Here is a 26,709-nt window from a genome sequence, read left to right as displayed (position 1 = left end):
TCGTTCGTGACCGACACATCACTACCAGCAACAGAGCTGTTTCAGCCTGAGTGAAGCAGCACGCGGACCAGGATGCTATGTACGTGCGGGAATGGAGACGATAAAGTGCCGCTGTTTATGTTTTGTTACTAAGTACTAAGGACTTACGGTGTGTTAGTGGGGTGAAGCAGCGATGAGTGAAACGATACCGAGGAGGAGGACGAAGGGGGCCGGTGGACTGACGGACTCCAGGAGCAGATGGAGTGAGTACCGGACCGCTGACACAGACATTATCTGTCTGACTGACTTAGTTTATTACGTAGATATATCCAGGTGTAAAACCCTACGGACGGACGGTAACAAATACGTCACTAACGTAGGTGTTGAACGGTGTTGTGTTCCCACAGTGACACGCAGCCTGCTGTAGAATACCTGTCTGGACGGTGTTGACATGTTTCCACCAGGTTGTAGACAAGTTGTCCACCACTTTATGTTGAGGACAGCTAGTTAACTTATGGCCCTCCACTGTGTGTTTCTGTAGTATATATATATATATATATATATATATATATATATATATATATATAAGTGAAATAAAGTGCAGCATGGTGAGATAGAAACACGCCGAACTGACTAATGGACTCCACTGAGTGGGTTTGTAGAGTTTACTACCTCAAATGACAACGTTAAATTCACTCTTTTCTGAATGCAGTCTGGTAATAAATATTGTTTTTTTTGGTTCACTGTGTCAATCCAAAGCCAGACTGTTTTGACCGTGACAAGTGCACTTCAGCATGGTGCATTCACTGCCTTGATATCTTTAAATGTTGATATCTTATTCCATCAACTCTTAGCTATTAAATGGATTAAATTTGAGAATATCTGAAGTCTTTGGGAGCTGAAGTGTCTGTTTGAAACACTCTGTAATATAGGAAGCCACCTTTCATATTTGAAGTGTTTCCACACAGTAAACCTTCATGTGAGGCTCTTCATACTAAAGCCAGGAATGTGGCTGCTGCTGAAACAGAAAAGGGCCACAACAGGTGATGAAAGTGAATTTAGAATCTTAAAAACAGCTATTTTTTTGGATATGACTGGACTCATAAATAAATAAATAAACAGCTCAGGTGGACAGATTTGAAATCTACAGGTTGCAGGTTTTGGAAAATGAAGAAGAACAACAGGATTCATGCAGTTTTAGCTAGGCCTTGGTGACTGCGCCATTCCTTTTTCTTCTACAATTGACAGCATGGTGTTGTAACATGTTCAGGAGCCTGAGGGCGGGAGGCTGTTCAACCACTTTTATTTACACCCTCATCGTAGCTGAACAGCAGTAGCACAACTAGACAGTAGCAAGCAGGCTTAAGAAAAGTTTGCACTATTGTAATAGTCTATGTCAGCGTAAAATATGAATATAGTTTTTGCTGTAGCTGACTGAGTGCAAAGCTGTGTAACTGCAAGGTGTTGGGTGGGGAAAATCCGGCATTGCTATTGACACAGTGCAAACACCGTGTCCTGACAACAGAGGTTATACAAGGTGGACTTTAGGCTTCAGAAAAGGTTGTTGTCAGCACCCAAGTAAGGGAGCCAGATTGAAAGTGAAACCTGGACAATGTCTTTTTTTTGTCTACGCCAGTTTTAGGTCATCTAGGACACTTCAGTTGAACTCATTCTTCATGTACTGTATATGCTGCTCATTCACCTTTTGAACTCAACACATACATGTACGTCTAAGTTGCTGATGGCTCGTGTTTGACAGCAAACCAGTCATTGCAGTGACACAACCACACACCAACAAGACACCAGTTTTGTCATATAGGGATTCACTCTGGGTTAGAGCTCCAGTTTCTGTGTGGCGACCGTCTCTTTACCAACAGAGTTCAACACATTAAAGCCCCCCTCCAGTGTATTTTGGCTTTTCTATGATATTTCATATTTATTTGAGTTAACTTTGTGCTCAAAGTTAAAAAAAAGAAGAGGAGGTTGTTGGTAAAAATGGGAATATGACGTATGACTATAGTAGGAGCTGCAGGTCATATGTCATCCTCCAAGGTTGCACAGGTCAGTTTGTCTTTCTAGTTAGTAAGCTAGTTAGGTGTAGTTAGCTAGCCCAACATTACATTGCATTAGCTAACTGAGGGTTTTCATTTTATTTTTAGTTTCCTCCACCTTAGTTAAGTGTGTTTATTTTCACCATGGCATTTGTGTGTGCCGAGAAATCAACACAGTACCAAATAAACGAATCCCAGTGCAGCCTGGTGCGGTGTCGGTGCTGGGAGCTGAGGCGAGAGCGTCCGGTACTGGTGGACGGTGAACCTCCAAAATGTCCCAAAACTGCATTTCAAACGGCGGACCGCTGCAACATGTCTATCCGTCCTCCGGTGCACCGTGGCCGGCGTGCGGCAGTGCGGCTCCTCGGTGCAGCAGCAGCCAGACGGCTGCCTCGCCAGGAGGAGACGGTGAAGAAGAGAGCGAGTGATAGAGAGTCGGTGTGTTGCGCTAATTCTTGTCTCGTGTGGTCTGATAAACAGTAAATTCATCTAAACAGGGGTTGAAAAACGATGCAATCTGGTTGCCATGGTATTGAATTACGTCTGACTATTAACCACACCCCCATTCTCTGTCTGAAAAAGAACGTTAACCAAAAAACAGGAAGTAAATCTGGCTGGAGGGGGGGGGGGGGGCTTTCAGCAGGACCTAATACCTTCTTTTTACACGGCACATTTTCAACCCATATTTGCTCTCACTGGGCTGAACTGTGTGAGTCCCTTCTATAATAAACTGGTTGGACTGCAATATCTGGTGTCAAGACAATTATAAATGACCTTCTTTGCAGACTTGCCCAAATAAGGAAGGGATAGTGCACAGCGAGCCGGTCATTGTTGTGAAAGAATCCCCGACAGGGCGATGCCACGCCCCGACGTGCGTCTCTCATCACCCTGAAGGGGATTATTCTACAACAATGACTAGCTGTACATTATCCCGGTTATTACACGGCTACTTACTGAAGAAATCAATATTTTGACACAAAAACGGTCCGCCAGAGTCCGACATCAGAACTGCACCCATAGCAACGGTCTGTTATACATAGCAACGGTCTGTAATACAGAAATTACATACCGCAGAACGCTGTGATTAACCAATCAGAATCGAGTATTCAACACAGCCGTGTAATAAATATATTTATATAGTTATAGATCGTTTCTGCTTTATGTGCCCAGGTTTTGAAATATCCACCCTATGAAAATCGTAGGGGATACACTTGAGTATCGCAGTATTATGTTTTGTGAAACTGTATCATTTCTCAAAAACACTATTGATTTTTAATGAACAGTTTACATATTAAGATTCGTGGCAAACAATAGCTCGTTCAAGCCAATCTGTTCTTAAGTGGAACTTAATTGATTTCGGACAGAAAGGCTTAAAGGAATAGTTCAACATTGTGGGAAATGTGCTTTTTCACTTTCTTTGCCAAGGTAGATGGTTTTGTTACCTTTGGACAGAGCCAGGCTAGCTGTTCCTCCTGTTTCCAGTCTTTATGGAAAGCTAAGCTAACCTTGTAACCATACAGACATGAGAGTAGTATTGATCTTCTCATCAAAGTCTTGGCAATGAAACAAAGAATATTTCCCAAAACAACTAACTTTTCTACGAGGGCATCGTGGTGGCCGAGGGACGGAGACGCACATCCCTGTTGGGCTGCAACTACCGATTATTTTCATTGTCGATTAATTTCTCGATTAATTAATTGTTTGGTCTAGTCCTATAAAATATAAAATGGTAAAAAAATGTAGATCAGTGTTTCCCAAAGCCCAAGACGACGTCCTGAAAATGTCTTGTTTTGACCACAACTCAAAGATATTCAGTTTACTATCATAGAGGAGAAAAGAAACCAGAAAATATTCACATTTAAGAAGCTGGAATGAGACAATTTTGACTATTTTTTCTTTAAAAAAAATCCTCAAACCGATGATCAAAATAGTTGCAGATTAATTTGATAGTTGACAATCAATTAATCGATAAATCTTTGCAGCTCTACATCCCTTGTTCGATTCTGGCTGGGGAAATTAGTTTCATGTCTTCCTCCTCTCTCTCTGGCCATATATACTGTCTGCCTCTTGACTATAGGGCCTGCTCTTTCAATTAAAGAAGTAAAAATGCCCAAAAACTATATGTAAGAAAAGAAGGAGAGACAGGTGAAGTGAAGATTGTCGGTACCGGTTGTGTTTTTGTGGTTTTAGCTGAGCTACACCAGAGAATATTCTGTTAAAACAGATCCTCCATGTTCTCCGTGAAGTTTGCTAGAAGTGATGTAATGTAGCCATTTTTAAAAGCTTGTCAGCAACCGGTCGTACGTTAACCGAAGAGGCAATTTGGCCTTGTGTGCTCTGATTAAATTGGCATGCATTTAACACACCATTCATGGTATTTGCTCCTGGTGTTCTTCACCACTGTTTTGGAAGAAGGAAATAACAGGACCGTAACAGCAAACCATATTTGCTTTTTAAATAGGTGCTGTGTGGTGGATCTAATTTATGCCGATGTGAAGAGTGGTTTATGTGGATTTTGAAAAGTAACTGATACATATTTAAAGAAACTTTTAACACTAGACTCTGTAAGAACATGAAAATGTTCTTGCATGAGGCCTTCCAAGCTACTCTGGATAATCCACAGAACACAATACATACATAATACATTTGTAGTACTGTACACAAGTATTTGTAATTATTGTTTGCTCTTCATTTAAACTGTCCTGCATCTTCAAACAATGTGTATTTTATGTCTGGCTTCAGTAAGAATAATCTACCTTTTCAGTGTGGAAGAAAGTGCATGTCTTATTTTTGATAATGAGCGCACATAACATGAGATACCGTAACACTTTTTACTTGGGCCAAGCTTCTAGCAAGGTATCTCTCTCTTTCTCTCTCTGTTCTTTCTTTCTGATAAAACGAGTTGTGAAATTTGCTCTTTGTTTGCAATGATCTCATACACTTGACTTGAGGCATTTCCTTGTTTGCAATACCAACATTTGGTAAGCCAGAGTTTGGTGATGGATTCTCCGAGTTCCAAAGTGAGGATTACTAAATTAAGATGAAGAATATCTTCTTTAAATAGCTGATTTATTTACCATCTGGAATCATCAACATAGTTGTGTCGTGTAGAAAGCTGTTTTTTGTCCGACATGACCTGAATGCAGCACAAGTATAAAAATTCTTTCCTCGAAGCCTGAAGTAAACAAATGATTCAGCACTGTTACAGCTGCAGTATATACACAGATTAATAGGGATGATCTGTGTTGCAAAACCTTTATTGTTAGTGATGGTTGCTCTGGTACATTGTAATTACCAATCCAAATAGATTAGACTGCACTTATTCTTTACACCGAGCAGTTTGGGGAGGCTTAATCTACTAATAAATATCATATGCTCCACAACAACCACAGCTACAGTCTGTGTGATATTAGCAGTGATATTTCCTTGTCTGGGGACTCCCCAGTCAACTGCCGCATATTTTAGTTTCTGCTTCTCTGTTCGTGGTCGAGGGGTTTTGGTCACTTGATTGAAGAGGGTCAGTACAGGTATTTGTGTACCTGAGGGGTATTTCAGAACAGAAGTAAGCCTAATTCAGTAAATCAAACCTGTATTCAGGAAATTCTGTTTCATAAAGCAGGTTTAAATGGGTCTGACCTAAATTACCATGAAAACGTGACCTTCCAGACCACCTTGGTCCTCGTCAGCCTAGTTTTCAGGCTTCGCTTCACCTCAGATTTAACCGACGTTACAATCAATCTGCAAGACGGAAACACAGCGCTCAGTCCCTCAGAGCACATGTGACATGTAGTACAGTTTAGTTTAGCACATGGGCTTCAGTTATTACTCATTTATTATTCAAAATGAACCTTCAATTTCAAGTATCTGCATAGTATTCCAATCCAGACCACTTTTGTGCTTCCAAATGCACTGCAAACATTTGCTTTAGTTTACAGCAAATGAGTAAGTTTGACACATGGCTACAGCCTGATACTGTACTGTATTTTCACCATTTCCTCTTTTTTTTTTTTAAATGTAAACTAAACACGATTAAGGAAATATAACAGACACCCAGAAATACCTTTATTAATAAGGTTTTTTAAACCGTTGTTCCATGGCACCATTATGCCACAAATCAAATGGTAAAATCCAACTGACAAAGAACATTAGTTCCTAGGAAATCATAGGAAATTCCTTATTTCATACTTTAAAGTTCTTCAATGTCATGTTGCATCTTATACATCTTGCACTTTATTCACTTAATTTGTGATAGAAAAGAAACTGACATTTCAAAGTCAAGAATTTCACCCCACTTTGGTTGAAAGGGCACAAACAGAACCTGAAGATATTATTGTATAAGTGATGTAGGTAACATTCATGGTGTGTAATGTAAAGAGGCAGCCTCAGAACTGTTGCTCCACCCAACTTTTCTCTGTGTTGTTTTGGTGAGCAGCCCAAAGGTAACCTCATATCGGATGTGGTTGGAAAGCACAGTAAGCGCAGTAGCTGGATACACTTTTCTTTTGACGTTATTATTAAGATTTTCTTTAATCATGTTACCTTGGATAGTCAATTAATATAAAGGGTTCATAATTTAACATTTATGTCTAATCAGTCTTAAAGGAATAGAAAATATATTTATTGTTGTGCTTGGAACAATGAAAGTGTCTAGCAGTTCTTCAGCAGGTTGCTGCATAAAAGTACAAGTTAATAAAGTAAAACAACAAATAAAAATGAAAGCAGAATATATACAAACACAAGTGATAAAAACAAGATAAAGTGACCAGTGCAATGCAAAGTTATAATAGTGTTTTAATTTTCAATTCGTTTTTGTTTTTTATTTTACTGTGGAATTTTTTCATTTCATTTTAGTTTAATTTGTTAATTTTCAGAGTACATTTGCTAGTTTTAGTTTAGTTTCAGCATTTCAGAATGGTTTAGTTTTTATTTATTTAGTTTTAGTTTGTTTTTGTCAGGGCCAGATATAATGTCTCAGAAGTATGTAGCTATATACATATAAAACGGAATGGCCATAATGTTTAATCTTTGTGCTACTTTAGTGAAGCAATTGCAGCACAGCGGCACCTACTGGATTGTCAAGCTTCAATTTCTGTGGTTCAATGTCACGGGAATTGATGGAAATTCAGGCAGTAATATATTATAGCTAAAAAACGAAAACTGAAATGAATTTACATTCATTTTTATTTTATTTTTATTAGTTTTTTTAACCAGGCAATATCGTTTCTGTAGGAGAGCAGCTGTTACAATAAATTCTGTAGCATAATCCACTTCTCCATGTTTGGTCTGTATGCTCAGTATGGATGTTGGTGACATAATTCTACAAACACTTCTGAGGCGTGACCTTTAAACCAGCAGAGGAAGTGAATGTTGTTGTGTGAAGGTTTCAGTATGAAGCAGCTTCTGCTTTTGTTTCTGCAGCAGCCATCCCGTCAGGTGAAGATGAAAGTGGACGACAGGGGGCCCTCAAGAGGTTCAGTGCCATGTTGTCCTCCTTCCGCAAAGGCAAAAGAGATAGTAAGTATTACATTACATTACCTCATCGAAGAAAATTCATTCGCTTTTTTTGCATTGCAAGTACTTCCACTTTCTTATTCACTACTGCCTTGGTGCTCAGTCAGACCAGAAAGTGGAAAAGCTGGTGCTGGATGTTTGGTCATGTGATTAGCGGTTAGCATACACATACTGAACAGACCTTACAAACAGTGCTGAGCAGTGATGAGGGTCCTGCTAGGTGATTTCCCATTCAGCTCCTCATTTCCCTCAGAGAATCTCTGTGGTTTAGGTTTGATACTGAGGGAAGTGAAAATAGTAAAACAAATGTATAACTAAGATGTCCTTATTTCCCACCAAGCAAACTACCTAAAATGACTGGATAGAATGCTAACGAACCCCATCCCTAGCAGTGATGGATTATTCCGTCGACTATTATGAGGATGATCACGAGTCGTTTGACTTTGATGGCCAGCCGTATTTGTTTGAGCCGTAGTAAATAGGGGTGGGGAAAAAAATTATTCACCTATTTATCGCAATATTTTTTTTTTTACGATTTTGAAATTGATTTTTTAATGCCAGAATCTATATATTTGCTTCATTTGAGTCTATGCAGAGGTAGAAGGAAGTTACAGCTTTTATTGTTGTAGTCCAAGTAACGTGACCTCATATCCGTTTCAAAAACCAAAGCGTCGCCGCAGTGAGTCGAAACCATAGACGTGTTACTAGAACGAGAAAGTAGAAAACGGCGGAGGGTCCGTGTGGATACGACCTGCACCCTCAGATTTTAAATCCAAAGTAGTTAACACTACATATCCAGTAAAGTATGGAAACACTTTGGGTTTCACATATTGCAGGAAAAGCAGAACTAGGCATCATGGCTAAAGCTGCAGGCTAACTCTGTCATGGACAGGAAACGTTATCATAACATGCGGTCAAGCCACAAACAAAGGGAACTGTATATACAAAATACATATATGGAAATAATATTGATTAGATTATATTCACCAGAAGTATAAAACATAACATGTCCCTTATAAATTAAAAAGAAAATACCACTAATTTGTGAGGGAAATGTCTTTATTCTTTGATTTTTATTATTATTATTATTATTATTATATTAAATAGATGTGTCCACAGATGAGTGAGCCCAAGAGTCATTCCAATGAACATTCTCCTGAAGTGTTTTTACCAAAACTGCACTCAGTCTTAGCTACCAACCCGACAGACTCACTTCAAAGGAACGGGTTTTTCAGGTTGGACATATCATCTCTGCATACCCCAAACCTTGTTTAAGGGAAATCATATTTACTGATCATCAAACTACACACAGGTCAACAGTATTTTTGCATGTAAGTGTGGTAAGAATTTCACCAGCAGTCCTAAAACGCACAAGACACACGGCGGACAGCCTGAGGGAAAAGCCCCTTGCTGGGGTGCTTTCATTTTAGACAAAAAGGGAGGAATGCAGCAGAGGACACGTGAACAGTCTGGCAGCCAGTGAAGAAGACAGGCCGGAGCTGGGCTGAATAATGGTCTCTGAGCAGAGCAGCAGAGTGCAGTCAACCGGAGAGATGGATAGGTAGAGTTGTCCGGGCCAACGTCTGTAGGCAAACATTTGTTGAAGACAGTGTAAATAAAGAATTCAGTAGAATCAGTAGAACAAGAGATTCCATCCAAAGAGAAGGTAATTATTATATCCAACAGTCGGCATTGTGAATATTTAGACATCAGCCTCTGACCCCTGTAGGGCTGAAATTCTTCAACCAATTGATAAAAAAATCTGCACATCATCTCTAGATGAACTAAACCGGCCACTGTGCACTGTGTGCACTCTACCTGGTAGTCTGAATGAATTATAAATAAACATAAAAGCTATTTTCAACCTATTAAATTATTTTTAACCTAATCATTTTACACTTATATAACAACAGACTAGGGATGTTAATAGTTAACCGTTTAACCGTTAACCGACATTAAGCATTTTAACCGATTAACACTATCGGTTAAAACGGTTAAAAGAAATATTAATAATTCATTAAAAAGCTGAGCGGCTCAGAGGAGCGGCTCGTCACTTTAAGGAGAAAAGCTGGTCCACCTTAACAGCCCACCTTAAGAGACGGAGCCGGAGTTGCAGGATACAGGAAGTTGGCACCGTTCTCGCGAGCTCCCTTGAGCGGAGCGGAGGAGTTGTAGCGTTTATTCACCGACAAATAAACTGTACACACACTGTTACTGCTACGTTCACAGCTATAACGCCACAAACAACCTCACACTCACCGCTGTTTATGTGTGGCGGCGGCGAGCACGAAGCCACCGGCAATGCTAGAGCTGCTAATGTAGCACAAACACACACACTGTATGTCGGCCACTTGCTAAAGTCATGCCGGGCAGACACAAAGCTGACAACCTGCTAAACTAAACTAAATGTGCGGTGGACGGTGAACTGGGGACAGTGAACGCAGCATCGTGGCTGCTACTCTCCTGACGTTGAACTGGGGACTCAGTTGTCTGTTGTGCTCCTACACTGCAGCTGGCGCACCGCTGCATGCCAGGCACAAATCTTGTCGGTTCGCAGTTAACAGTCGGTTAACGAGGGTCAGTTATCGGTTAAGAACATTTTTCAAATTTAGCATCCCTACAACAGACTTAAAGCCGACCAGCGAGCACCTGTTCATATTCATATGATTTCTAAAAATAGAACGAGCCGCAGAAGCTGTAGTAGCGCCTGCAGTTATATTATAAACAAAACAATTAGGCTATTTATAAGACCAAACATATTGAAATATGCAAATTTGATATGTTCTCAGTGAAAGACAATCAAGTAGTGATGTGAGGGTCAGAACCCAAACCCACTCAACCTGTTAGTGAATTTGTTTTTCCTAGCATGGTGAAGGCATGACCCCGCCCTACTCTGCCTCTGATTGGCTAGTTGGCCATGCCTTCATCATCCTAGGAAAAACAAATTCACAACCTTTTATGAGAGCTAATCCGCACCGCAAAGTTGTGATGTCACAACTATACAGTCAACGGTAGAAGTTAGGCTAAACTCCATCTAGTTGGCACACACAGTGAGTCCCTGACTGTGGTGACGCTGTGAAGACAGCGACAGCGCAGATGTGGAAGACAGAAAAACGCTGACCAATCAGAGCAGACTGGGCTTTTTCGGGAGGGGGGACTTAAAGAGACAGGCGTTTCAGACAGAGGGTGAATACAAGTTTATTCAGACAGACAGTATGAGAAAAATATTGTGTTGTTTTTTTTTAACACTGAAGCATGTAAACATGTTCAAGTAGAAACACAAAATACAAGTATGAACCTGAAAATGAGCTTGATATGGCTCCTTCAAGGTGGGGAGACATTACATTTGATTGCATACAATATGGTGATGATTTCAGCGTCACTGTTGCCTTCTGATCAGACCGCTGCCCATCGTTCTCATTTAGATCATTTTAAACCATGGATGTATTAAGAGAACTGGATACAGCGTTGGAGGCGGGGCCCCGTTCATTCCTATGAAAGTTTCTCAGTGGCGCATGAAGCCAAAATGGCTCAACTTGCGAGTGGAAAAGTACCCGGATCTTGCGGCGATCTTCCGCATCCATTGGGCCCATGGAGCAGGCGCAGCAGCGTCCGCTCGGTCACAGGTGTCACAGCCGTCACAGCCGTCATGCTGTCATCACGGCTTGTTAACTCCGCCTCCCAGCCCTCGCTACAGCCTCGGTCTGGGAGGAAGGGAAATAACTCTGGATTCGGCTATTAGTGCATTTTACAACTTTTAGGACCTAATAAGGGCTATTCAAGTGTTCATACTGGGAAGTTGATTCACCTCAAAAATTACTCGCTGATTTACCCGTCTCTTTCCCATAGACTTACTATGGGAAAAAGTCTTTTAGGGCCCAATGGCATCACGTGACGGACACGGAAGTTGTAGTACCGCCGTTTGGCCACTACGAAAATTGGCATCAACGACCGGCGCTCTTCCTGGGGGCTTGTTTTTAAACATGTTGGATTTTTATGACTTGAATAGGCAAAATAATTTAAAGGAACTGTTTGTAACTTTCTAAGCGTATAAATGTACCGGGTCGGGACACATGCGCGCTCGCAGATGCGCGTTCGCGTGTAGCCGCTGCATCTCCTCCTCAGCCTATGGTTATTTAGTCATATTGCTCTGTCTTGTCTAGAATTAAAGGCATGGCACTACTGCGATATGAGCCACCACAGGTCAGGGACCAAGTGCTTCTCCAATGACGACTGTAAACCTTCCATCTGGATCATAATGGGAACCCAGCATGCTAAAGCACAATGTATATCTACGTTTCTGTGTAGGAGTCAAAGAGCCTGAGCCGACAGAGCCACTGGGCCCGGCGGTGGCAGACAACACACCCAGGCAGCACCGCTACGTCAGTGGTCAGTACTTCTTTGAGTATCTGGTGGTGGTCAGCCTCATGAAGACCAAGGACGGCAGCAGCTACGAACCTCAGATCACCTACCAGTTTCCCAAGGTCAGTTTGAAATATATACAGTATACAGTAGGTCAGCCTCACAAAGTAAACCTGGAGTGTTTGTTGAGTGAGACAGATTACAGTTATGCACTATGTTCACTTGGAAAAGGCAAAGCTGTGTGCTCGGTCCTGTATATATTGCCTGTATTGTGGTGGTTTAAACTTCAACAAACAACATTAAAATAAAAACCTGATTGTTTCTCAGAATTAAAAATGTAACTCAAGAATTGCACATCTTCCTGTATGACACGGTTGCAGGAAAAAACCCTCAACCCTCTGTTCAGCTTTGACTGCTGCAATAGACAGATCTCTAAAAATGTGTATCTAACTTGGTGCGAGTTTGACCGCGGGATCATTTGTGTTAATTCATGTTAACTCATGCAAGACGCGCCAGAGAGGTGGAGGAGCTTACCTCCATGTAGACATCACGGCTTTCGCGTGGTGCGCGAAGGCTCTGCAAGTTGTCACGGTGCTCTGTCGTGCCCCTGCGCGTTTCATTTCAACATGGACACCTTCGAGGGAAGACTGACTAAGCAGGTTCACCTGTACAGACATCTCTACAACTGTTCATTGAGAGGCAACAGAGACAGTCACATGACATTTAATACTTACTAAGAAATAGGCAACACACTGGGGAAAGAAGAGGCTTTTTGCTGCAGGCTGTGACAGAATATGAGAGATCATTTTGTAAAAGCTAAATAAAGGTCTCTTGAAAAGAGTGGCGACCCGAGGAGAAGCACCGAGAGACAGAAAATAATTTAGACTTGGAGGTAAGCGACAGTAATATTTACAGTACACAAATGTTTGGTCGGTACGTACGTCGGTGTTTGGTGTTTACTACTGTTGCCAGGCAACCTACTTTCATTTCCGGTGCCACTCGTTGACTTCTTGCTTATCCACAGAATATTTTGTTTCTACTCCCCCAGGCGTTTTGGAGCACATTTTCAACGAACAATGTGCTGAGCATAAAAGCTTCTGTGCATGCTTGTAGTGCTCGCCCCATCTACGGAGGCCTGCGCCACGGTGTCTTGCGCCAGCATAAACAAAGCTTTACTCTGTGATTGAGTGGCTTGTATCCATAAAATGTAGCAGTGCACTTAATAAAAGAGGAGAATAAGACTGGAAGCTGCAGCCACTTGACCTTAGGTTTCTTGCAATGGTAAACTTTGTTACCACTATGAAGCATGGGAAACTAATAAAGGTGTGTGGTTGTTTACTTTCAGAGAGATGGGATGGCGAGATCTCAGAAGGAGGACGAGGAGAAGACGTTAAAGGCGATCACTCTCTTTTGTTTCCCAGAGGGCATCAACTGGGCTCCTTTGACTGAATACCACAGGTACAACTGCTCCTCTGCCAGCTGTTTCATCGCTTTAATAACTTGCATTCCTCTGTTCATGGTTCAGTTCATTGAACGTCAGTGTACATCCCTTGTTCTGAGTTTGCCCTATTGTTTCCAGTGAGACTTTCTCCTTTGTTCTGACTGAGGTCGATGGCAGCAGAAGAAATGGATACTGCAGGAGGTTACTGGTCAGTGAGTAGACTGAAGGTGTCTTCTGTGTGTCAACCTCTGGATCTCATATTCCAATGTTAAATTTCATTAAATATCATCCCCTTTCACTCTCCAATCTGCAGCCCGGAGGGAAAGGAGCTCGACCACCTGAAGCGTACTGCATCATCAGCTCGCTGGCTTGTTTCGGCCTCTTCTCCAAGGTGTGTTCACTGAACATTTCTAATATCTTTTTGAGCGTCTCTCAGTTTGTTTCTTATTGTGACTAAACTTAGTTGTGCTTCTCTACAAACATTAGGAATTTCCAAAATATCAAACTGTCATTTAAAATCTATAGGAAACTGGAAAATGTGAATTTGTAACCAAGTAGGTGTATCTTGTTAGTGGCCTTGCCTTCAGCTCCAAGATCAACAGCCGTTCAGTTCTTTATTTATCGCCTGGTTCAATCATTCTGAATAATTTGTTTTCAATATGGACCTCTGCCCTTGATCACCCGCTGTGATATATACTGACAGGTTCAGTACCTAGCTATTAAGACTAAATATTAAGACGTAATAAACTATTACAACTTGCCAAACTATGTAGTAGAAGACCATCATTTTGCAATTTTTAGAACGCCTGGAGGGAATTTCTTTAGATTTGGCACAAACGTCCTCTTGGACTCAAGGATGAATAATGAATCAAGAATGATTAGATTTTGGTGGTCAAAGGTCACTGTGACCTCACAAAACCTTTTTGGGGGGTTTTGTTATTTTGTAACTTGCGACTCAGATAAGTTCACTAAATCAGAGTTGGGCTTGGTAGATTGAGAAACAATGGAAAATTTGTATTGCCTTGCCCTCATTTTTTTGCAATATCATTAAACAGGAACTGTTTCATTGGCCAAACATTTCTGACAGCAAAATGTCAGCAGAAACAACACAACTGAGATTTTATTTTCTAGCACACAAAATGAAATCTTTATTTGCAAGTGGAAGCCAAACTAAAGGATTTAATGACTTCCTGGCTTTGTGCTGATATCTTATCTTACATTTGGACTTGTGTCGAAATAATGTATTTAATGTAATACTAACAGAGACTGCTGTGCAGGAGAGTTGAACAACAGTACAAACTGGGGAAAACAATTGCAGGAAAACAAAAAAATGGTACGGTGTGTGGTGGCTCCATTTTCTACATTTCACACAGCACAGAAATGGATGGATTTTTCAAATGAATTGTGAATTGGTAGTGACTATATACAAAAAGACAATCAGAACAGTTTTTTTTTACCTCTGCGACAGCGTAGTCTGGGGTATACAGCGCTCCGCCCGTCCGTCCGTTCTCGTCTCCGGAGCAGAACTCGCAAACTATTTAACTTAGTTAACTTCAAATTTGGTATGATGGTTGACAGTATGGTCTAGTTGTGCCTTTTGGGAGTTAGACGTCCAGGGTGCCCAAAATGTTTGAAATTTGTCCAGGGTGTACCCCTCCCCTTGCTCAATGTCAGCTGGGATCGGCTCCAGCCCCCCCCCCCCGACCCTGAATAAGACAAGCGATTTCAGATGATGGATGTTCTGATCTGTGCCTGTTGTTGCAGCATTATGCTGTATTAATACAAACTCCTGTATACATTTCAAATTAAAAGTCCTGTAGCGTTTCCGTGAACAGAATCCCTTCATTTCCTTACTTGCAAGGTTCCCATACGGTACTTCAAATGTAGCCACCGCCATCTTGTGGCACTTTTACGTTACTACAAAATACAGTTTGGCTGGGACATTAACACACATACTGTTCACTCACAGTGACTGAAATAGGACAATAACACTTTAGATGAGTAATCCAGAACAACAAAGTGTTGAAAATTATATGATTATATTTAAAAAAAATTCAAATTAACGCAGTCCTCAATTATTGGCTGAAACATAGCTTAACCATGTCATGTGATATGTTGCTTCTGTACACTTTTAGAACAAATACCACTACAAATACCACTACAGAAATTTGTCTATAATTTAGAACATTGACTGTCCAGCCATATACCAGGTTTCAACCTTATCTGTTACTTGTTATTGTAAAGATGGATCATTTATAAAGAAGTTCTGATTGTATTATTATTTATCGGTACTGTATGATGACCGTGTGTGTGCAGATATTTGACGAGGTGGAGAAGCGGCGGCAGATCTCCATGGCCATGATCTACCCATTCATGCAGAAGCTGAGGGAGTCTCCATTCCCAGCTCCGGGAAACACTGTGGAGATTAAGAGCTTCATTCCTGGGTCGGGCACAGAGGTCAGTCCTAAACCCCTCCTCCTGCTCATGAGAGTCCACATAGAGTTTGATCATATACTGTAGATATCACAAGTCTGTGTGCTTTCTTTTTTTCAGTGTAAATATGGTAACCAAAGACTATGCAGATCCATAGTCAATTTCTCTTCTTATCTTGGTAGCAGTTTATCATGAAACTTGATCTTTAAAGATTCAGAATAGCTCAGATTTACTCTGCTGCAACAGAATTATTAGGTAAAATGAACTTCCTTATTTTGTTTACTCAACACAATTACATAATCAGCCCAATAATATTTAAAGGGGCACTTTATTTATCCAGTCAGATGAAGAGAGCCATAAGATTCAAAGAAAAGCTGTGTTTTATCAAAACTAGTGTTTTATTTTGGCAGCTCTGACCATTGGCTCTAAGATAACATTGTTGTCACGAAGTAATTTACTGAAATCTCCGAATGATCTCTAGGAAGAAGAAGTCCAATGCACAAAGAAACAGGAGAAGGCAGATAATCAGACAGGTTGGAAACAAAGTGAGACAAACCTACTTGTCAGAGATAAGGAAGGTGAATAGTTAAATTATCCCCCAGACTGTTGTAAACATCCATCACAGTTTACAGACCCACTGCACACAGTTTTTTTGTACACTTTCAGTTCTCCTCCAAGTAAAATGGTTTAGATATTTTGGCTAAACTGTTGGCCTGTTTCCAACCTGTCTGATTGTTTGACTGCTTGTTTTTCTTGCCCTGTTGGACTTATTAGAATTTGGTGGTCAAAGGTCACTGTGACCTCACAAAACACATTTTTGGCCATATCTCAAGAATGTATATCAAATCAAATCAAATCAATTTATTTTTGTATAGCGTCAAATCACAACAGAAGTTATCTCAAGACGCTTTATATGTAGAGCAGGTCTATGACCGTAGACCATAGTTTTGAGACCCAACAGGATCCACTAAGCGCACTGTGGCCAGGAAAAACTCCCCGATTACTGGGAAGAAACCTGGAGCAGAACCGGGCGCAGGGCGGGCGGCCATCTGCCGAGACCGGCTGGGGGGATAGATAGATAGAGTGAGAGAGAGAGAGAGAGAGAGAGAGAGATAGAGAGAGAGAGATATAGAAGCAGCCACAATAGCAGTCTAGCAGCTGTAATAACTAATACAAGTAGGGCTGATAACACAAAACCAATAGTGGTGGATGGAAAGAGTGATAATACAACTATCGGAAAGCCAGCACTGTCCAGCATCTCTCCTCAGTACGTCCATGTGTATTGGTGTGGGACGTCCCTGCGATCGATGCCCGTGCATTGGTTCCTGCAGCATCAGCATGCTTGCTGGGAGCTCTTGATGTCTTTGGCAGTGATTGAGAAGTGTTATTCTCCAGGCTGCCACATTGTCATTAGGTGTTGGAAATCCCTCGTTAGCATTGGTAGTCCCTCGTACAGACGTAGTTAATTAGGGATGGTAGCAGTTGGTGTCAAGCAGGCACCGACGCGGCAGCAGATGCAGCCACAATACCGGAGACCACCAAGATCCAGGTGAAACCCTGCTCCAAGTGTGCCCATGCTCCAGGTATAACCTCGCTCCCTGGTGTGATCCCGCTCCAGGTATGACCTCACTCCAGGTGTGACCCCGCTCCACGGTTAGCTGCGAGACAAGGAGGCACAAGGACTCCCGGGAAGGAATGAAGTTAGTAACAACATGGACATGGGACATGAGTATATACAGAAGGAGAGGGGAGCTCAGTGTGTCATAGGAAGTTCCTTATGACAGTGTGTCATAGGAAGTCCCCCGGCAGTCTATGCCTATAGCAGCTTAAGTATAAGCGTTATCAAAGAGGAAAGTCTTTAGCCTACTCTTAAATGTAGAGACGGTGTCTGCCTCCCGGACTGAAACTGGGAGCTGGTTCCAGAGAAGAGGAGCTTGATAGCTGAAGGCTCTGGCTCCCATTCTACGTTTGGAGACTCTAGGAACCTCAAGTAACCCTGCATTCTGTGAGCGCAGTGCTCTAGTGGGGTAGTAGGGTACTATGAGCTCTTTAAGATATGATGGGGCCTGACCGTTTAGCGCTTTGTAGGTGAGGAGGACGATTTTAAAATCTATTCTGGATTTTACAGGCAGCCAGTGCAGAGAAGCTAATACAGGCGTAATATGATCTCTTTTTCTAGTTCTAGTCAGTACACGTGCTGCAGCATTCTGGATCAACTGGAGAGTCTTAAGAGACTTATTGGAGCAGCCTGATAATAAGGAATTGCAGTAATCGAGTCTAGAGGTAACAAATGCATGGACTAATTTTTCTGCATCATTTTGACACAGGATGTGCCTGATCTTCACAATGTTACGTAGATGAAAGAAGGCAGTCCGTGAGGTTTGTTTTATGTGAGAGTTAAAGGACATATCCTGGTCGAAGACAACTCCCAGATTCCTTACGGTGGTGCTGGAGGCCAGGGCAATGCCATCTAAAGTAACTATATCATTAGATAATTTGTTTCGGAGGTGCTCAGGGCCTAGTACAATAACTTCAGTTTTGTCTGAGTTTAACATCAGGAAATTGCAGGTCATCCAGGTTTTTATATCCTTAAGGCATGCTTGAAGTTTAGTTAACTGGTTTGTTTCGTCTGGCTTGATTGATAGATATAATTGAGTATCATCTGCATAACAATGAAAGTTTATGGAGTGTTTTCTAATAACATTGCCTAAGGGAAGCATATATAAGGTGAATAGAATTGGTCCAAGTACAGAACCCTGTGGAACTCCGTGACTAACTTTGGCGTACATGGAGGACTCATCGTTGATATGTACAAACTGAGATCGATCTGATAAATAGGACTTAAACCAACTTAGTGCAGTTCCTTTAATGCCAATTAAATGTTCCAGTCTTTGTAATAAGATGTGATGGTCAATGGTGTCGAAAGCAGCACTGAGATCTAGCAAGACAAGTACAGAGACCAGTCCTTTGTCCAATGCCATTAGAAGGTCATTTGTAATTTTCACTAGTGCTGTCTCTGTGCTATGGTGCACTCTAAATCCTGACTGATAATCTTCGAATAAATGATTGTTCTGTAGAAAGTCACACAGCTGACTGGCAACTACTTTCTCGAGTATTTTGGAGGTAAAGGGAAGGTTAGATATAGGTCTATAGTTGGCTAGGACCTCTGGATCAAGAGTGGGCTTTTTAAGAAGAGGTTTAATTACAGCTACTTTAAAGGACTGTGGTACATAGCCTGTTAGTAGAGACACATTGATCATATCCAGTAAAGAGGTGCTAACTAGAGGTAAAACTTCTTTAAGCAGTCTAGTTGGAATAGGGTCTAGGAGACAGGTAGATGATTTAGATGAGGAGATCAGTGAGGTTAATTTGTGGAGATCGATAGGAGAAAAGCAGTCTAAATATATATCAGGTTGTACAGCTGTTTCTAAGGTTCCTAAGTTTGAGGATAAATTGGTACCAGTTGACGGTAGGAGGTGATTAATTTTGTCTCTAATAGTTATGATTTTATCATTAAAGAAACTCATGAAGTCACTACTACTGAGGGTTGTAGGAATACATGGCTCAATAGAGCTGTGACTTTCTGTCAGCCTGGCTACAGTGCTGAATAGAAACCTGGGGTTGTTCTTATTTTTCTCTATTAATGATGAGTAATGGGCTGCTCTGGCATCACAGAGAGCCTTCCTATATGTTTTAAGACTATCTTGCCAGACTAAATGAGATTCTTCCTGTTTGGTGGAACGCCATATCCTTTCCAGTTTCCTCGATGCTTGCTTTAGTTTGCGTGTTTGAGGGTTATACCATGGAGCTGACTTCCTTTGTTTTACTAACTTCTTTTTTAGAGGGGCAACAGAATCAAGTGTGACTCGCAGTGAGTCTGTAGCACTATCTACAAGATGATCAATTTGGGTAGGGCTAAAATTAACATACGAGTCCTCTGTTATATTGAGACATGGTATTGAATTTAATGCTGATGGAATCGCTTCCTTAAATTTAGCTACAACACTATCGGATAGACATCTAGTGTACACACTTTTATCTGATGGTGTATAGTCTAGTAATAAGAATTCAAAAGTGATTAAATAATGGTCTGATAAAAGAGAGTTCTGTGGAAAAACAATTAAATGTTCAATTTCAACGCCATATGACATAACAAGGTCGAGAGTGTGGTTAAAGCGGTGAGTGGGTTTATGCACGTTCTGCGAGAAACCAATTGAATCTAATAAAGAGATAAACGCAGTACTGAGGCTATCATTATCAACGTCCACATGAATATTAAAATCACCTACTATAATGACTTTATCTGTTTTCAGGACTAAGCTTGATAGAAACTCTGAGAATTCAGATAGAAATTCAGAATATGGGCCTGGAGCGCGGTACACTATAACAAAGAGAATGGTCTGTAGTGTTTTCCAGGTTGGGTGTGAAAGACTAAGAACAAGGCTTTCAAATGAGTTATAATTTAGTTTAGTTTTAGGGTTTATTAATAGGCTTGAGTCGAAGATGGCTGCAACTCCACCTCCTCGGCCGGTGTCTCGAGGAATGTGAGTATTAATATGACTCGGGGGAGTGGATTCGTTTAGGCTGACATATTCTTCATGACACAGCCAGGTTTCGGTAAGACAAAATAAATCAATGTGATTATCTGATATTAAATCATTTACTAGTAGAGCTTTAGATGACAGCGATCTGATATTTAAGAGTCCACATTTAATTCTCCTGTTTTGTTGCTTTATTGCAGTGCTAGTGTTAGATTTTATTAGATTGTTATGTTTAACTCCTCTTCTGTTTACTTTTGATCTAATTAATTTAGGTGGGGCAGACACAGTCTCAGTTAGGTTTGGGGTTAAGCTATGGGTGGGTAACTGCTCTAATGGAAGCGCAGAGAAGTGTGTAAGACTACAGCTCTGCGTCCTGGAATGACCCCTGGTTTGTCATGGATTTGTTCCACTAACAATCTTGGTCAGATTTCTGGATAAGAGAGCCGCACCATCCAAAGTAGGATGAATGCCGTCTCTCCTAATCAGACCAGGAATTCCCCAGAAAGGGTTCCAATTGTCAATGAAGCCCACATCGTTTGCTGGACACCACCACGATATATGCTAATGATGACAATTTCACACAAATGTCTAATAGGATAAAATGATGAACATGGATGTAAACTGCAACTTGACCTGTTGGCAGAGACATACAAGTGTGAGGCGGTTGTATGAGGGACTTATCCACAGTCAGTGTATTACCTACAGTAGAAGGCGCTAGGCACACCCCAGTTTGGAGAAAAAGAGAGGAGTACCAGCAAGGGAGTCCAGGGATACTATCAGGATATAGTTTTAGGATATAGTTTTATAAAAGTACATTTTAAAATCATATTTGCTCCATTTCTACCCACTGCAGCTTTAAACACACACATGAGTGCAATGTAACCCAGTGACTTAATATAGCTCCTGCAGGTGGGTGTGTTCCTGTGAAGTTGTGTCTGAACCTGTCCTGCGTTACCCAACCTTTACCTCAGGCCGCATACCACGTTACAGCAGTCATCTCCAGTATTCACTGATGCTGGCCATTGTTTGTGCTGCAGTTACTGTGGGGTGAAGCACGGACAAAGACATGGTTCTCTGGCTGTGTTCATGACGGCAGTAAGGCTGCTGTTCTAAATACGTACGACACTGTAAAGTGGAAGAAATAAATGATGAAAAGCACTAAAACTATCCTGCACCTCATCCCTTCCTTTAGAGCTAAGTGAGGCTTTACAATCAGACATCAGGTGTAGTAAGAGTTTGAAGGTCAGTGACTTGTCAGTTGAGTGATGTTGACATATTTGTGACAGTGGTGACTCTCCACCAGATCATCAGTCTGACCCGGCCGCTGGATTCCTGGCTGGAGCACGTAAACTTCAACACGCTCTTCGGCTGCCTGACGGACGAGGAGGTGTTACTGGTGTTTGCTGCTGCCGTCTTGGAGAGACGGATCGTTTTCATCGCTGATGAACTGGGGTACTACACACTCACCTGTACACCCGCACAGATATAGATGCCATGGAGACCTAGTCAAGCTTATTCCAGCATGGCTCATGTACCAAAAGTCTTGCACAAAGTGAAATGTAGCAGTTTTTATGTTATTTAGTGGACAGTGTGATGATGTCCACTGGATCTCATTCTGATTGCGTCAATCACAAATCAAATGTCCACTGGAAGCATTTTAGAGGTGGAGCGTCTTTAAGCAGCCTGTTCTTTATAGAGCTGATAGAATTAGTCTATTAATCGCTTAGTAGGGGCAATTTGGCCTAGAGACTGGCAGTTGATAATAATAGATAAATAAAAAATACAACAATGAAGCTCTCTGTGTGGCTCTGACTTGAGAGTCAGAAGTGGCAAAGATCATTTAAAAGTACACTAGTGACTCCGTCAATTAGCAGCCGACCGAAGCCGGACAGTTTTCAGCAGTCTCATATATCCGTTCTCTTTGCCGGTCATACACAGATGCAGCCGCCACATGATGGTTTTACATCGGCACAGTTGGTGCCGATGGTGGTGCGTTCAAGCTTTACTTAGTAAAATGAGTATTGGGCGATGGTGCGTTCAAATGTAATCTTGAGAAGCTTGAATAACTACAGTTGTTTGAAGGAGATGTTTTCACAGCACTATAAAATAGATATTAGAAAGGGAATTATGACCTGTTGAACTTCCTAACACTAGCTCTAAGCTGCTTATAATATATAATTAAAACTACTAGAGCCAACATTCTTTCTAATCAAAGCAAATATTTAAATAAAAATACAATAATTTATTTCCTAATCATTTGAATTGTGTGTTTTTATGCAAATATCCACTATTAGATGACAATAACAAAGTAAAAGGACAACATTTCTCACAGAGATTAGTTCTGAAAGCTGATTGGCTGATCTGGTGACACTGGCATGGCATTGCATTGAAGGAACCGGTGCTTGTAATAGCTTTGCAGCACAAATATAGGGAAGACCTGCAATGACTTGAGTTTATGATCAAACAGATTGGCCCATCAAACCTGGACAATTTCTTTGGAGTCCGTTCTGATATCAGCTCTCTCATCTCTCTACAGCACGCTATCCCAAGTCATTCATGCCGTAGCAGCCCTCCTCTACCCCTTCACCTGGCAGCACACCTTGATCTCCATTGTTCCGGAGATCCTGATCGACGTAGTGATGGCACCCACCCCCTACCTGCTGGGAGTCCAGAAACGCCTGCTGGACCTGGTCGATGACCAGGGTGACGTGAGTTGTAATGGAGGACACAACAAAAACGTTGTTTAATTTTTACAAAGGCAGCGTTTGTGTATTTAAATGGCATTACTAGTGAATACATTATTCTGCTTTTTTTTCTTTTTTCTGTAACAGCTGCTGGTAGTCGACTTGTCTGAGGATAAAAAGGAGACTTTCATTGGTTCAGTAAGTGTTGCATCGACAAAATGGTTGAATAAATAATCTTTTAATTTTGAAATTCACAGGAAACAACCATCTAGTCAAAGTTGAAATTGTAAAATCTTCCTTTCCCAGGTTGGTGATGAAAGCTCTATTCTGCCCCCGAAGCTCCAAACTGAAATACTAGAGGCACTAAGTAACAGACAAAAAGCATCAAGTGAGTGAACTGCAACCCAACTCAAACACAGGCGTATCAGTTAGAAACAGAACTACAGTTTTCTGTCCTTTGTTTTTCAGCGGTGGAGGAGATGAACCGGGTGGTGTCGGAAGCCTTCCTGCATTTCTTTGTGAGAACAGTCGGCCATTACGGCTCGTATGTGAAATACAGTAATGCTGGAGGGCAGGGGGTGTTTGAAAAGAGAAGTTTCTACAAGGCCATTGATTCCAAGACCACGCGACACTATGTCAAGAAGTTCATCCAGACGCAGATGTTTGACCTGTTTATTCAGGACGTGGAGCAGCAGCAGCCTGGACCGCAGCAAGGTGAGGACAAGGAACACATAATCCAACTCACAGTTATGATCCAGATCCAGATTCCATAAAGGACTGCTGTTAGATCTCTCTGCAGGGATGTGACTTCAGTAAACTGGCTTCACACAGCCTTACTGCATCTCTACACAGCTCAGTTATCTCAAAACATCAAGTCAAGAATCATCGGTCAGTAATTACGTATCAGACCAATCATCATATTCAGATCATTGCATGCCTCACCAACTCTCCAAAACCTCATTAACAAGGATTAAAACTTGACTGAGTATAGAATGGCAGTGCAACAGCGAGGTCAGATGAAGGATCTAATCAGGCTTTGAGTATGCAGCATATTCACTCTGGAAATATAACAAAATGCAGTACACTGAAAGCAGTCAGTATGCAGGCTCAAAAACAATGGGCCTCATTCACCAATACAGTATCTTCTAAGTTTGTTCTTGAATTTGTACTTAAGAAAGGTCCTAAGAAAAGTATACGTCAGATTCACAATTTGTTCTTAAACTGCAGAATTGTTCATACCTATATGCCTATATACTGTACCTCATACATCTTGTTCTTATAGCGATAAATCCTTGGCTGCGGTCAAAAAGTATTTTTCTCTTAAGAAAGTTTCTAACGGAGTGAAATGACCCCGGAAGTATCTCAGCAGCAGCCATGATAAGAGCTGTTTGAATTCTCCAAATACTAAGGAAAGGTGCTTCAATGCTTCCTTTATTATCTCCTTTAGCATAGGATACACTGGACCATCCTTTATCAAAAGAAAAGGAGATAATGCCGTCCCACAATTCCTTGCAGCCGCAACATTTTAAGTGACGCACCATTCGGCCGTTCATGAAAACAAACAATATACTTATCTTGTATATTATCTTCATACAGTCATATACTAATTGTCTGCCTGTCTGTCCTTCTGTAAGCAGGATTACTCCAAAAGTTCGCAATGGATTTGAATATAATTTTTTGGAGGGGTGGGGTGTAGCACAATGAACAATCCATTCGATTTTGATGGCGATCCGGATCATGATCTGGATTCAGGATATTTTTTTTAAGAATTCCGATCAGCCTGAACATTAAGACCACAGGGTAGAACACATGCGCAGTGTAACTGATGACGCATTGATGAAGCGTGACCCCGCCTCCTTCTGAGAGCAGAGAGATACGTGTGTGGTGAGACATCAAGGTGCGGGGGCTGCTGGCCGTCCGCGGTGAGAAAGAAAAAAACGCTAGATGACGGGATGAGAGACAACGTAGTGTAACGTTATACAGACATAATAAGGCTGCTGAATGAGAGAGGCATCCGCCGATACGTTACACGGAAACACACCGTGCTAATAATAAGCCGACCACCTCACGGTACCGCCAGCTGTGAGCTGTGATCTGTTTTTAAAGTCAGGCACCTTGGCGGAGGTCTGCGCTCTCCGAGTGCCATTCTAGTTGTAATTTGAATCCTATGTTATACAACTGTAGGATTGAAGAAAACGCACTTACCAATTATTTTGCACAACATGTCAGCTCTCAAATGTGCACAAGTGTGCTCTCGAGTGTGCGTAGATTCTGTTCATACCGAAGAACAAATCTCAAATAAGAAAACATCGGTGAATGTCAGAATCTTTGTGGAAACTAGCTTTTAAGAAGAAATTTCTTCTTAATAGCAGTTGGTGAATGAGGCCCAATGATAATTGAGTGTACTGGTGGTGGACACTATTGTCCCACAATGCATTGTATAAAGGAAACGGAGGAGCTGCTCACAGTTGGAAAACAAATTGTGGATGGTGGCGCTGGTAAACCAAAATCTATTAAACTATTAAATCTTTGGGAAGACATTTTGTTGTCTCTTTCTGAAGTTTAATTGTCAGTGACCTTCTAAAGTCACAGTTTCATTGACGTACGACAACTCAATTATTGTATGATTTCCTGTTAGTATAAAACACTTAAGTATGTTTGTTTCATGCATGCTAACCACAAAAACAGTATACAGTAGTGTAGCAGTAGCATCCATCATGTTTTTCCAGTTTAAAAATAAAAAAGGGCAATGAAAGCCCAGGTGTAGGAAAGGTTCATGATGTTTTTTTGTCAGCTCTAGAGTCTGACTGACACTCTCTTACTGATATTGATGTTGGACCTTATAACGACAGATCAGCAGATCCTCTTCTTTTTTTTTTACATAAATGCACAACATAAATGATCAGGAATCCTTAAACATGTTGATTAAAGAATTGTCCAAGATATATAGTGAGCAGGACATTTTACAGTGTAAGAATCAACTATGTGATGATGAAACTGTTTCTAAATGACCTCGGACGTTCTGTATCTTTGACTGCAATGTCTTGTTGCTCCTCAGTCGACATACGGCAATAACAATATATCCGTGATAAGCTAATACTCTACTCAACAATTAGTCGACTGTGAAACTGTGAAAATCACGAGTTGTATGTACACCTACACTAAAAAAAAACTCATTAATTGAATTAAATCAACTCATTTTTTATAATTGGCTGGATGTAGTTTAATAAATTTCAAGTCTGCTCAACTTAAATTGACTAGTTATCCCATATCTCATATTTTACATACATTATCATTACTGAGTCTTGTACCTTGAGATCATACTGAAACAACTTTAATGTCTTTACATTGCACTGATTCAAGCTGCTGTCCTTTGTCCTGCAGGAATATTTCACAGAAAGGTCCTTGAATACCAAGAGAAGAAGAAAAGGGAGAAGACAAAGAAACACTAGCTCTCAGCGCAGGACCCCTGGTGTATATAAAGTAGTACATAGGAAAAGATGTGAATGTTGTACTGTGTTTTATGTCCTGTGTCAGTTTGGGTTTTAAACGAGTATGTACCAATGTGTGAATTACTGTATGGCTATGTTGCTGCTACTCTGTGAAACACTGGCAGAATGAGAGACTTCAGTTCCACGTGTTGGTTCTCAGCCTGTGGCCTGATGAGCAAGAAAATCATTTCAAATAAAGACTAGTTTTTCTAAGTC

The 26,709-nt window shown here is 41.1% G+C and overlaps 1 protein-coding gene across 2 annotated transcripts in view; it reads left to right on the top strand.

Annotated features, from left to right (window-relative positions):
- The window catches only part of dennd2da (DENN/MADD domain containing 2Da), a 38,079-nt gene extending 11,370 nt beyond the window's left edge, over positions 1-26,709 (top strand). The window contains exons 1-13 of one of the 2 annotated variants that reach the window (XM_074643113.1): positions 31-242; positions 7,449-7,544; positions 11,850-12,025; positions 13,249-13,361; positions 13,483-13,552; positions 13,658-13,735; positions 15,661-15,801; positions 21,622-21,770; positions 22,855-23,026; positions 23,150-23,200; positions 23,309-23,390; positions 23,471-23,716; positions 26,387-26,709. In XM_074643113.1, coding sequence (XP_074499214.1) covers positions 173-242; positions 7,449-7,544; positions 11,850-12,025; positions 13,249-13,361; positions 13,483-13,552; positions 13,658-13,735; positions 15,661-15,801; positions 21,622-21,770; positions 22,855-23,026; positions 23,150-23,200; positions 23,309-23,390; positions 23,471-23,716; positions 26,387-26,454 — 1,512 coding nt within the window. In that variant the 5' untranslated portion in view covers positions 31-172 and the 3' untranslated portion in view covers positions 26,455-26,709. Of the gene's footprint in view, positions 1-30; positions 243-7,448; positions 7,545-11,849; positions 12,026-13,248; positions 13,362-13,482; positions 13,553-13,657; positions 13,736-15,660; positions 15,802-21,621; positions 21,771-22,854; positions 23,027-23,149; positions 23,201-23,308; positions 23,391-23,470; positions 23,717-26,386 lie in introns of those variants that run through there. The other variant, XM_074643112.1, reaches the window with a different exon arrangement.

Source organism: Sebastes fasciatus, chromosome 8 (assembly GCF_043250625.1).
Source record: "Sebastes fasciatus isolate fSebFas1 chromosome 8, fSebFas1.pri, whole genome shotgun sequence".
Taxonomy (NCBI): Eukaryota; Metazoa; Chordata; class Actinopteri; order Perciformes; family Sebastidae; genus Sebastes; species Sebastes fasciatus.
This window is presented reverse-complemented; position numbering and strand designations above follow the sequence as displayed.